The sequence below is a fragment of the Bombus pyrosoma genome, linkage group LG11 (assembly GCF_014825855.1).
Source record: "Bombus pyrosoma isolate SC7728 linkage group LG11, ASM1482585v1, whole genome shotgun sequence".
In the NCBI taxonomy this organism is placed as follows: Eukaryota; Metazoa; Arthropoda; class Insecta; order Hymenoptera; family Apidae; genus Bombus; species Bombus pyrosoma.
This window is the reverse complement of record NC_057780.1, coordinates 3,828,603-3,841,017: the sequence shown is the minus strand read 5'-3', so window position 1 is coordinate 3,841,017 and position 12,415 is coordinate 3,828,603. Positions and strand designations below refer to the sequence as shown.

At 32.9% G+C, this 12,415-nt stretch overlaps 1 protein-coding gene across 1 annotated transcript; it reads left to right on the top strand.

Moving 5' to 3' along the window:
• Positions 1–222: 222 nt before the first annotated feature.
• Positions 223–12,213, top strand: LOC122572306 (neuronal PAS domain-containing protein 4). The gene is made up of 9 exons (XM_043737133.1): positions 223–4,114; positions 4,658–4,839; positions 8,688–8,749; positions 8,841–8,930; positions 9,133–9,309; positions 9,546–9,730; positions 9,828–9,934; positions 10,135–10,288; positions 10,544–12,213. The coding sequence occupies exons 1-9, from the start codon at positions 4,104–4,106 to the stop codon at positions 11,460–11,462; spliced, it is 1,887 nt and encodes a 628-aa protein (XP_043593068.1). The 5' UTR covers positions 223–4,103; the 3' UTR covers positions 11,463–12,213.
• The last annotated feature ends 202 nt before the right edge of the window (positions 12,214–12,415 follow it).

Sequence of the window (12,415 nt, the reverse complement as noted above, 5' to 3'; positions counted from 1 at the left end):
TAAGCATTAATGACAAAATGTTATTTTACATTTCTTTCATTATTTCAAATCCATTAATAAAATTTTTTTGCCGGAATTAATATAATAAAAGAAATAAAACTCAATCACTTTTCCCTTACCAAATTATACATTTTATTATTTCTTTCATTACACGATTTGGAGAATTTTAAGATATATAGTTTGAAATATTAAAAATTTTATACAAACATTTGAATAAAGCAAATCGCATATAATTCATTAATTTATTTATATAAAATAGTATAGCTTTGTATAGTCATATATTCTCTATTTTCTGGAAGGAATAATATGATTTTATTGAAGAGATATTAATAATTTAAAAAATTCTTGAAATCAAATGCCATTATATATCATTTGCAATTAAATACATGATGCCTGTTTCATATTAAAAAATAGAAGATAAAACATTCAAAAAATTGAATACAGAAGATAATATATTTTTAATAAAGTCGGACAGAATATCTTGTATATGTACAGCGTGAGTCACTTAACGCGTTTCATTTAGTCAATTCTCTTTCTCATATGTAACCAGCACTTGCTTAGTTTTTGAGCATAATATTTTAAATTAGAGTAATATTATCGTAAATTTAGTAAAAGTTTCGAAGATGGTATTTAGAGTTAATACAATCCAAGCTATATATAGAAGAATATTTGAGTTAGTAAGATTCAACGAATAATACATGTAAATGCAGATCACGATAAAGTAGATAAAATATGCTAGAAACATTTGTATTTTTAACGCACGCGTTCAATTTTGCCGCAAATCAAACACATAAATTTAGTTTAGTTATTTTGCTCCGTCTAGTATATTTAACTTAAAATGTTTCTTTTTTGACTTATACATATCTATACGGATGTATAAAATTTTTTCTATCGATCAAGTGGATACAAGATTAAAATTGAAATTTTTCTGTTTATAAGTAAATAGGAAATCATTTGATACGAAGAAAATCCAAACAGAGTAACAAATTAGCGTGCATATACACGCTAATCTGTCAAAGAATCATTTTATTTTTAACTTGGAAATGTGACGAATTCGATATATACGATAAGTTTCTCTGTTTTAAAGAAAAATACTAATCACGGTGCGCGCGTATTAAGTGCCTCGTTTTATATATACATGCATTATGGAAAATACTGATTTACGTCAATATGTAATTTTTGAGTTCTCATTTACTATGACCTACGCACGATTAACAAATCATAACGTCGAAGAATTTTATCTGAAATATACATTAGTCAAATACTAACATAACTTCATCACCGTAACGCATTCTGGTCCAGTAACAATCTTTCGTTTCAGTATTTTCAGAGTTATAGAAATTGAAGAAAAAATTAAGATAAAAATTTTTCAAGATTCGTAGGAATTCTTGGATCAAAAGATGTTTTATTTGTATGTATAATTTAGTATCATTTTTCAGATTGGAAAGGATCTATCTTGTCCATATCGTGTAATTTTGGTTAAACATACTTTGTATTAATTTTCATATTATTAATTGTATCATTTTTTTTGTATTAATTTTTATATTATTAATATATAATCGAAATGTATATCAATTTTTAGCAAATGTCTATTTTTTCCGCAAAATACGATATTCTGCTTATTGTTAGTAAAGAAACAGTATGTTATAGATAAAGTTCGAAAACCGTTCTATATATTGTATCGACGATATTAATAACTTGAACAGTAATTAATTATATTAGGATATATCAATAAGTTCGATCTTATACGAACGTTCAATAGTAACGAAAATTTTATATGTCAAATCGACCAATGGTTGATTTAAATTGTTTTGCGTTTGGATCTCTGATTATTGCAAATAAGGACAGAAAGACTGGTGGAACAAGAAAACTAGATCTAGAATGCATGCAAAATAGAAGGAAATTAACTGCCATAGTCGGATTATGGCCATTATAAAATTATTAGTAACTGCTTTATACGATATTTTTAAAAATAGTTGGCAGTGTTACATAAAAATCGTTACATTAGATTCGATACGATACGATATCATTAAGTTACGCATACACACACATAATTAAGCTTATCTTCTTGCATTGTATAAGATTCCTTTACCACTTCCTTCATAATTTAGTTATGCGAAGTATGGAAACGTACAGGGTGCTTCCTTAGACTTTTTTAATTACTTAGACAATTAATTAGAAACGAGAAATTTCTGAGATAAAAATAATATGATTCTTAGTGCGATCATTTTTTAGTGCACGTCGATTTTTTAATTTATTGAAAACCGACATAATTTTGTCAATCCTAGAGATGCATAATGTTTTGTATTCTCGATGTATCAATTTTACATAATATTTTAAAAAATCTTGAAAAGCGACACATCATATCGTCTGTAATTTGGAAAATGGATAAACAAATGTTCGTAAAATCGATTAAAAAATTTCGCAACCCGATATTTCGTTCTGAGTATAATTTTAAGCTAAACGAACGAACGTTGGCTGTCGAATCGATTAATATAAAAAGACCGATATCTGTAGTACTTTTACGTGTGCTGCTCAAAATAATTAAGCGATCACCTCCTAAATTATACAATTAAATAAATACATAAGCTTAATCATTGCTAAAGTCAACAGAGTGCTATTCAAATTATTTCGAGCAGCGTAATTTCTTACAAGAAATATGCTTATAAAGTAAGATAAATAAATGAAATTCGATGTGCTGATACAATTTGTGTGCAGTAACATTATTTATTGTAAAAGGAAAAATAAAACAATGTCGAGAAATATCTCTATACGAATAAATTCGAGAAAATAGGTGATAATAAAATTATCCGATATTGAAGTAAAGATAATTTTAGTGCAAATTAAGTATTAATATTGTAAGAAGGGGGAGAAAATTCGTTCGATCAATAGTTTATCACAATGTAATCGTTAATGATTGACACAAAGCTGCCTCTGATGCCAATAATCTCGTAAAACGATATTTTAAATAGGAAATATGTATAAGATATTTGACGAAAAATGTGTACTAAAGTAACGAATATATAAATGAAAAAAGGAAATATCAAATAATTTTATTATTCTCTTCATTTGATGAGTAACAAGAGTAACGTCAAAAAATATCACGTAAGAATATATCATAGGAAATAACGTAAAAAATAACAAGTTCTTACTTCGTTCTTTCTACAAATTCGATAATACTTTGACTGCCTTTGTACGTTACATCGTTTCAACTCAAAGAACAAATTATTCAAAAGAATTTGCAAATACGTAAAGGAAGTACAAATATTCTATAAATTCAGTAACATTTAACACTACCGTATCTCAAACTGTTTTAATTTAAAAATAATATTAAAATTATTCTTATAAATTTAAAATTATTCAAAATAATTGAAAATTGTTAGCAAAGAACTGGAGAAAAAATTAAAAAAGAAAAAAATCATTTTGAAATCGGAAATCTACGGGTTGTTTTACGAACATTTACCTTGTCCGAAAGGTTGGCTCCGTTCGGAAAAATCCCAACCTTACCCGAGTACCGCGATGGTGTACCCCTGGCGCACGCTCTCAACCAGTACCGAAAAGTTCTCGAGGCGGGACTTTGCGCAAATGATTCGGACAAAACCGCATGTACAGGAAACGTAACCAGTAGCCGGTGGTAGTGGCGAGGATGGCGATGATGGCGGTGGTAGAGGGACACGATTGCCCGATCGTGACCGTAGTAGCAACATGGGGTAAAGGTGCGAGCGAGCGAAAAACTGGAGAAAGGGAATAAACGAGTGAGATAAATTGACGAGTGGGAGCGACCAAGAAATATAAACAGCGAAACAGGGAAGAAAATATCATACCATTTGCGTGTTGGAAGAGGATGGCCTGAGCTCGAGGTAGATGGAAAGGGAGGTAAAGGTGGGTGGCGGTGGTGGTGGCGGCAAAGGAGAAAAAGGGGGGCTGCGGAGGTGAGAAGGTAGGAGAACCAGCCTCTGCCAGTATCCACGTGTTCAGTGTAGTAGCGCGTTATGACCCGGATGTTAGATCGTAGCTGCAGTTTTGCGAGAACCTGCCGACCCGGATGTCTCGTTCGTCGTCTACAAGTGATCCGCTACTAATGTCCTCCTGGTTACCGAAATATGTTCAATCGGTAAGTAATGCTCGGTCACGTGATCGACGTGTCGAACGATACATTTAACGCATTCACTTATCTTTCGACCATTGACCGTCGATTCTGATTCCTACCCCTTTAGCGCCTTCGACAGTAGCATTCGTCAGATTGTAGATTGTATTTAATCAGTTCGCAGAAATTTAAATTTCAATGTACCTTTTTTTTCGATCGAAACGATGGGGGATTAACTGTTAGCCTTCTCTTATACAGTATTGTATTATATTCTATTGATAACGGTTTAATTTTCCGTCAGTGATATAAGAACAGTCGCTCGAGCATATCTTTACGTATCTTTAGAAATTAATAGAAGTTTGTAGAGATTAATATAAGTTTCCATTTGCATGAGTTTAAACAATTCTTACATATATATATGTATATATATGTATCGCGTGTACGTTTTGTTATCTGCAAGGAATCGGTTAAAAGTAGTAGAAATGTCCGTTGAACGCGCGTCAATTTCGCAAGTAGATTCAGCCGTTCGGCAAAGTATAGCGTATCGGTAACATCTGAGTGTGCTTGAAGGATAGATGCGAGCAAATCAACGAAAGGTGCCAGCAAACTTCGAAGGGACCTGATAAATGCCGAAATCGCCAACTTACGTGATTTACTGCCATTACCGCCCTCAACTCGTCAGAGGCTTTCCCAGTTACAGCTTATGGCCTTGGTCTGCGTATTTCTTCGAAAAGCCAATTACTTTCAACAAGGTAAGCGTCAAAGGATAAATTTAATCGAGTTGTTTAACTAAAGAGTCCCAAAAATTTGGAAACCGCAAGATTTTTAGGTATATATGTTAACTTTATCCTTATCGTAATCGCGCGTTACGTTTGTTCTCATCGAGTCGATCATCTTGGTACTCGGTTAATGCGTAAAAGACCATGGTTATTACGCGAGTGACTATGTTTTTGTGGTATTCGAGTGATTTTTTTTTTAAACGGTACTCGGCAACCGCCATATTTGATTCCGGAAAACTCTACACCGCGAAAACAAATATTACTCGCCTATTTCAACATAATTTCGATATTTTGATTTTGTTACAATTATTTATATAAAATTCGATAGAAAAGGAGTCGTTTGATATAGATACAGTTAAATTTTGCACAAATATTTCTGGGTAGATACGAGTAAGCTATGTAATTACCATGCTTTAAAAAAATCTACGGCCATCGGTATGAGAAAGTTGCGAAGTACAAGTAGAAGTAGAAAGAAATGCTTTTCATAGACTGACTGGTTTGTTTAGTTTAATAATTTGTTGAATACACGCGATGCGAGTCAGAGAACAGGCACATGGTTCATTTCTGATTATCGCATACGTATGTTATTTCATTGATTTTCAGCGGTTCTTGTATCTGAAAGCCTAAAATTAAATATTTAACTGGCCCACAATCGCTTCCCTGATTTTACAACTTAGTAATTCGTAAAGAAACGACTAATACTGTATTCTCGATCCTAAGTAATTAGACTTTTACTTTGTAATAATACATCGTAGAAAACTTTGTCGAAGGATTATCTATATCTGTAACTTACGAAGTTAAAATCTAAATGTAAAATTAACAGTGAGGATTTTATGGATCTTCGCTATGTACAGCATTCTTAAGTGCTTTATAAATCGTTGTAAATCATCATCAGTGTACGAAGCATAGATTTCAGTGTATAATCTGCGTAAGAAGATAATATTTTGTTTTTCATAATTGAATGAATAAAACGAAATTTTTGGAACATGCTAAAGAAACACTAGATGTTATAATAATTTTTATTGTGCATAGACAACGGTTATTATTCATGAATATATAATATATTAATTGTTAATTTCCCTAATACTACAAAGAATTTCGTTGTGCATGAAATAACTGACTTTATAATAGATATCAAAAATTGTTGAGATGCAAAGATAAAAAATTGCGAATGCTTTTGCGCATACTTGCTGCACGGTGAACGCTATGCCTTTGTTTCATGGCGAGACGCTTGTCGTTTTAATTTTTACATTCTCCGTCTTCCAGTAGACTTGTACGTCACCGCAAAAACCAATATCAAAATATCAGTAACTGTATTAGTTATTTCAAGGTAAGTGGTAGATAATCGTAATGACCAAAATAGCATTATCGATTATTGCAGTCGTTTTTAAAAATATAAATATTATAGGAACAGCGATACTGATTATTTTCAACTTTTAATGCTCGAATAATAAATGTACGAATATGTTGATCTAATACCATGGAACATACAAGGTAATACAGTGGTATGTTATAAATTAATGTCCATAACAAAATGATCTTTAAAATGAATTATTAACGACTCAGGCCATTAAATTATAACTACATTGTTCATAAAGTTACATCGTTCAACATGACATATAAGTAGTTTCACGAGTGAAGTTCTGTATTATCTAAATAATTGTTCACCCTTTGCGTCTCCATAATTTCACAGTTATACCACTTTTTCATTACTTTTGAGACAATTCCTTGACAATGTACAGTGTTCAAAATAGAAGAAGTAAAGAACTATCGATATGTTATCAAGCTACAAAAGTGGATTAACATAGAAAGTTTCCGAGGTTCTCTGTTCGTTTGTCTAGACTTCAAACTCGGATCATACAAACTCTTGCACATTACTGAATCTTGCTTTTCGTCTATTATATTTTGAAAAATCCTATTCTATTTGCAACTCTTGTTCCACTCATAATATCATAAACATGTATGGCCCAACGATTTCTTGAATCGAAAAAACAAAATTATATTATCAACAATTCAAATACGTTTCAAATGGAAATTTAAACATGCAAAAATATACAGAAGCCACATAATACGGAGAAGTATAGAAAATATCCAACCTAAGTATTCGTTCCAACTAGACTGCAAATATTTATAGAAAAATACATATCTCCATAGACACAATGAAGGAAGCAGAACTTAAGCAAGCTTTTTAATATTAATTCTTTGAGTATCACATAATTTTACATATTGTATACATTCTGAAAAATTTTGTACTTTCAAATTTTCCATAAACATGTAAAAATCCGCAGTCTAGCTACGATATCCACAGGACGAAGCAAATCTCCGTTTAAATATCGTTTCAGTGTATTCAGAAATATTTCCATGAACATTCTCGATGAATAATGATAAGTATTATAATTTCTAACAGGGAAGTTACTGGTATTTTAATAATCCTAATATCGATCGAAATTTCGTAGGAATAAGGATCGATCGTTTGACAAGAATATTAAACGGTCGTTCGAGCATCAAAAACTTCGGGCATCTCCGTTGTGCAAGCGTAGAGAGTAATATATAGGTAAAAGGTAGGGAGGTAGGTAAGGCAAGAAGGTAAGATCGGCGTACATTCAAACTCAGCGGAGTCTAAGCGCGAGTTCCGGGTGATCCGCTGACCTGTCGGCCTTTGCAACAACACTCTCACGCTCCTGTAACCCATACTCCCTCTGTATCGTCTCTCCACTCTCCGTCGTTCTTTCTTTCTCTCCTACATACTCATTGTTTCACAGTATTCGATACTATAGTCCCGTGTAGCGCCGTTTGTAAACGTACCCGTACTGCATTAGCATACGCTTCTTTCCCTCTCCTCTTTCTCGCTCCTTTTTTCTTTCCCTAGGTCTCTTTCCCCGGGAAAGAAACCATGGAAAACGCGCAGTACCAACGAATTTTCTGCCGTTACTCTTGCCGTTTCCTTGGATTTCAATCGCTTATGCCCGTTTTTCATGGCGGACGAAGGAAGATTTCGATAGAGAAGAGGGGATTTGATTATATTTTCATCAAACTCGATGTGCTTTGAGAAATACCGCTTTGGTTATATCTTGGTTGAGTGATCCCGAGGAAAAATAGCACATATGTATTCAATTTGAAGAAATTATGGATAGAGTTAAACTCTGAAAGTTTGAACACGGGAAGGTTTTCGGTACCGGAATCCTCTAGACAAAGGAATTTTTAAACAACGCGCTATTCTAGTTACTTTAATCGAACTATTTATATCGACAATGTTATCGAAGCTTTATCGCATAATTTATATTTATTATTTTTCTCGTTATCCTATGTTTACATACGAGATGTTATCCATAAAGCTATTTTATAGTTATTGAGATAAACAGGATCTTATCTGGAAAAGTTTTAAGCTGGAATGTTTATGAATAATAAAAGCAACGGTAACGATAAGATCCTAGCAATACAGACATTGCTTTCATATACCATTCTTGAACATCGTAATAACTTTATGTTATCATACGCGAAGCTTAAGTTTTATAACGTATTGTATAACAGTCATAAACGTTTCTAATCCATCAATTTTGATGATGTTACGCGAGTAACTTCAATTTTAATTCACGAACATGCATTTATGCACCATTAACATTTGTAGATTTATTACAGAGTGATCCATAACTGATATTAATTATAAAAATGTTAATAACAAAATGAAAACTGTTTTTATCTTAATCCTTGATCGATCTATTTTCGTAAATTTAATATTTCGATTTGATCAGACTGTCCTCAGATCTTTGATTAATTACTGAATGTTTAGTAATACATTGATTGTACTTTTTTTGTTTCAGCCTTGAAAAACTGTCCGTCCGACTCTTCGAATATCCCGACCCCTAACATTGGATTTTCAAAAGTAATATTGTTTATCATGATATCGCATTGTATTTTTGACCGTTAGTTGCTGCGGTACAAATGTTGGCCATACAATGCATGCAATTTTTCAGGCCATGTCCGGATTTATAATGATGATGACCCAGCAAGGGAAACTGTTGTATATATCGGAAAATGCGGCAGAATATCTTGGACACTCTATGGTAAAGTAATTGCAAAGACACAACAATTATGGTAATCGAACATATTAAGAATTCACTAAGAGACAGACATAAAACAATTGCTTCTAAATGTTTCGTTGTTCATGATAAAACGAAAGATACGATACTACATATAATATACGTACATAATTTGTCAGAGAAATTAAATTTAATTCAATGTTCTACATTGCACAATGTATTTTAGGAGGATTTGCTTATCCACGGGGATAGTGTTTACGACGTAATAGACAAGCAAGATCACATGGTTGTACAAAATCAATTATCTAGAAATAGTCCAATTCCAAGCGATAGAAGATTGTTTCTTTGTCGGATCAACGTATCCAGGAATTCTCGGAGGCAACTTCGTTTCGGCGATCAAAAAGTAAGTTTTGTATTTAGTCGAAATAATAACATTTCTTTTTTTTTTTTTTTTTTTAATTCAATAAACTTCTCTTTGTCCCCTCCTTAACGTCGAATAAGAAATTCTTGTTTTAATTTTATTTCACGTTATGCTAGCAATTATATATTCTGAATGTTTATTTTTGTTTCCTAATGTTATCTTTTTGGTAGTGTATAGTATATTATTTGTGCGTTTAGTTTTATCGTTATTTTTTATAGGTGGTTTTAGTTGAAGGCCATTTTTTACCTTTCGTTCCTGTTTGTAATCGAAATGAGTTTGTTTTCCTTGCTTCCTGTACACCCGTTGTTTTGCCAGAAACTAGAGAAAGTATCGTGCAGGGTGCGACAAATATTTTCACCACCATTCACTCTATGGATATGAAATACCTTCATATCGATAAAACGTAACATTTTTATTTCTTTGTTTGAAGAATATAAAAGATTCCAATGATGTTGGAAGGAAGAATACATTTTTGTTGAATGACTTTGTTCAATTTTCAGTGCTGAAAGCCATTTGGAATACACCCGTAACGAATTAGTAAATATGTCATGGTATAATTTATTACACTGGGATTCGATACGAACAGCATATTGCAAACATCAGACTGGTACGTTCATAGAAATTTAAAATAGTTCAACTTTCGAGTTTATCTTTAATCGAAAACAAATGTAAATACATTTTAGTATGTTTTTCTTCAATTTAAAAAATATGAAATTTTTATCATTTAAATCGTTTAAAAATTAATATACGATACGTCTTAATATTTAAAACATTTGAAAGTTTCGATATCATCCACGGTTGTTTCAGTTATTCAATCTGATCAAGAACGGTCAGCAACTGCATTGTTGAGACTGCAAAGTCGTTCCGGACGGTGGTTCTGGGTGCACTGCGTTTTACAAGTCAAAGATACTTCCGAAGAATGTCAACACCCTATCATTGTGTGCACGAATCAAGTTCTGAGGTGCGTTCCCATATTTCTAATTTTCATTTCCGAATATTTCTCGCTTTCTTCTTTTCATATTGGAGAGTAATGAATTTCGTATCCGCTAAATAGAATGTTAAAGATCATGTACATACAAAATATATCCATCCATTTCTTATAAATTAAATAGATAATACAACAGTAATTATCAATAATTATTTTAGTAATTATTAGTAAAATAAAGATGGTAACGGTTATAACAAAAAGCGTGTTCGGTGTAATGCACTATTACAGTGACAGGGAGGCGGAAGTAATGCGTTCAAGTTCCTGGCTGTACCAGTATTCATCCCAAACTAAATTTACTTACACCATCTGCTCCGGGAGTCAGAACCGCGGTGTGCCATATGCTACCGGGAGCCAAAGTAATCAGCAGCAAGATTACAGTCGTTCCTTATCCCACGCACATAACAACGACACGCAACACTCTCCTGATATACGAAATTCAGAGCAGGATCCGCACAATTCGTCGAAGACACAGTTAAAGGATTACGCAACTAGAAATCCACGAGAGGATGCAGAACCGGTTGATATGTCGATCAGTAGTAGCGAGCATGAGAATAGGAACGTACACATGAATATTCAACATGGTCATTATGCGCTTGGTCAATTCGCAGATAGGTACAAAGCGCATCATAAAAATTCACTAAATTTGAGCGGTTATCGCGCAAAATTTATGCAATGTCACAGCCAATACAGTATGGACACGTTGTCGCCCAAGTACTATATCACGGACTTAGATAAGGAGTACTGTTGTAACGAGAGGAATAGCAGCCATAAACGACTTCCGGGTAAAGCGTTATCCACGACAACAGGATCGACAGCAGATCCTTCGGAGTTACCCATGGAACATTGGAATTCGAGTCCAGTTTGGTCGGATACTCTGCAAAGGGTACCGGATGTCGTTCACCAGGAACTTAGCCCATACGTAGCGACGCCAACTACGCCGGTCGACACTCCAGACTCCGAGCTACATCCGGAAACTCCAATTTTTAATTTCGATTGGGCGGCCGAACAGCATGTGCCCAATTTGAAGATCACGTTTCGTAGCTCGAATCAGGGGCCCAGGAAAGTCCAGGATGTTCAACCTATCACGTTGCAGTTACCACGGAAAAAGGGCCAGTCCATGAATGATTCTAAAGACTTTCCTAAATAAGACTGTGCACTGGTTTAATTGGTGCTTTACAGTTAGATAGGCAAATATTTGTTTTCTCTTTAAGTAGGTATAACTTTGTAAGTTTGAGAGTTCGAGTCTGTGAGTTGGATGAAAGTTGGTATAGATCAGTTGAAGATTAGATTAGAAGAATTTGTAAAAAATTTAAAGAAGGGAAGATCAATTTTGAATTGGTGACAGTCGATCCATTAAATTAGTTCCTAATATAATAATATTGAGAGATTTAAGATTGACTGGTATCATACAGGATTGGAATTGATTTTTTAATCAGATCATTTTTCAATTAGGGTAAAAATGATGCATATAATAATTTCGTAATTTTTATTAAAAAGAAACTTGTTTTTTCGTTGGATTGAAAGCTATCATCAGTATTAAATAAAATCTGCTTGCTGGTTACAGAGATTTATGGGTAAGATGCCATAAAGTATTAGGGTAATTAATAAAATGTAGACGTGGAAATTTTGTCATATACGTAGAAATAACGATCGCAAGAGTACCTAATTTTTTTTAGTGGTAAAAAAATACTTTAACTAGCGTCTAAAAGTTTTATAGAAGAAATTTTAGGAAAAATGTTGAAATACAGCTTTTTAGAAATCATTTTCGTGTAATATTTTTAAATAATGGACATTTCAGTATAGTAGCATTATTAATATCTTGGCAAAATGTTTAATAATTAACAATGAAGTTAATTGCATAAGTTTTAGGCGAAGTTCAAGGAGAAGGAATGCCCATTAATAAAGAATATTTTCAATGTTCATTGAAGTTATTAAACTGCAACCAATGTCCTTTCCCAGATTTCCTCCTTTCTTTTTCCTAACCTTCAAAAATAAATTAATATCTACGTAGCAGATTTTTGATTTATATGTTATTAAACATTTACATACAATACAGAGAGGACAAAATATGTTTTAGAAAGGACATTTTATTCAATTAAT

Bases quoted from the DNA above. Each gene is read 5' to 3' on its own strand.
- LOC122572306 (XM_043737133.1), top strand. The intron at 4,840-8,687 runs GTAAGCGTCAAA...TTTTTGTTTCAG, and splicing joins AGCCAATTACTTTCAACAAG to CCTTGAAAAACTGTCCGTCC. The intron at 8,750-8,840 runs GTAATATTGTTT...GCAATTTTTCAG, and splicing joins CTAACATTGGATTTTCAAAA to GCCATGTCCGGATTTATAAT.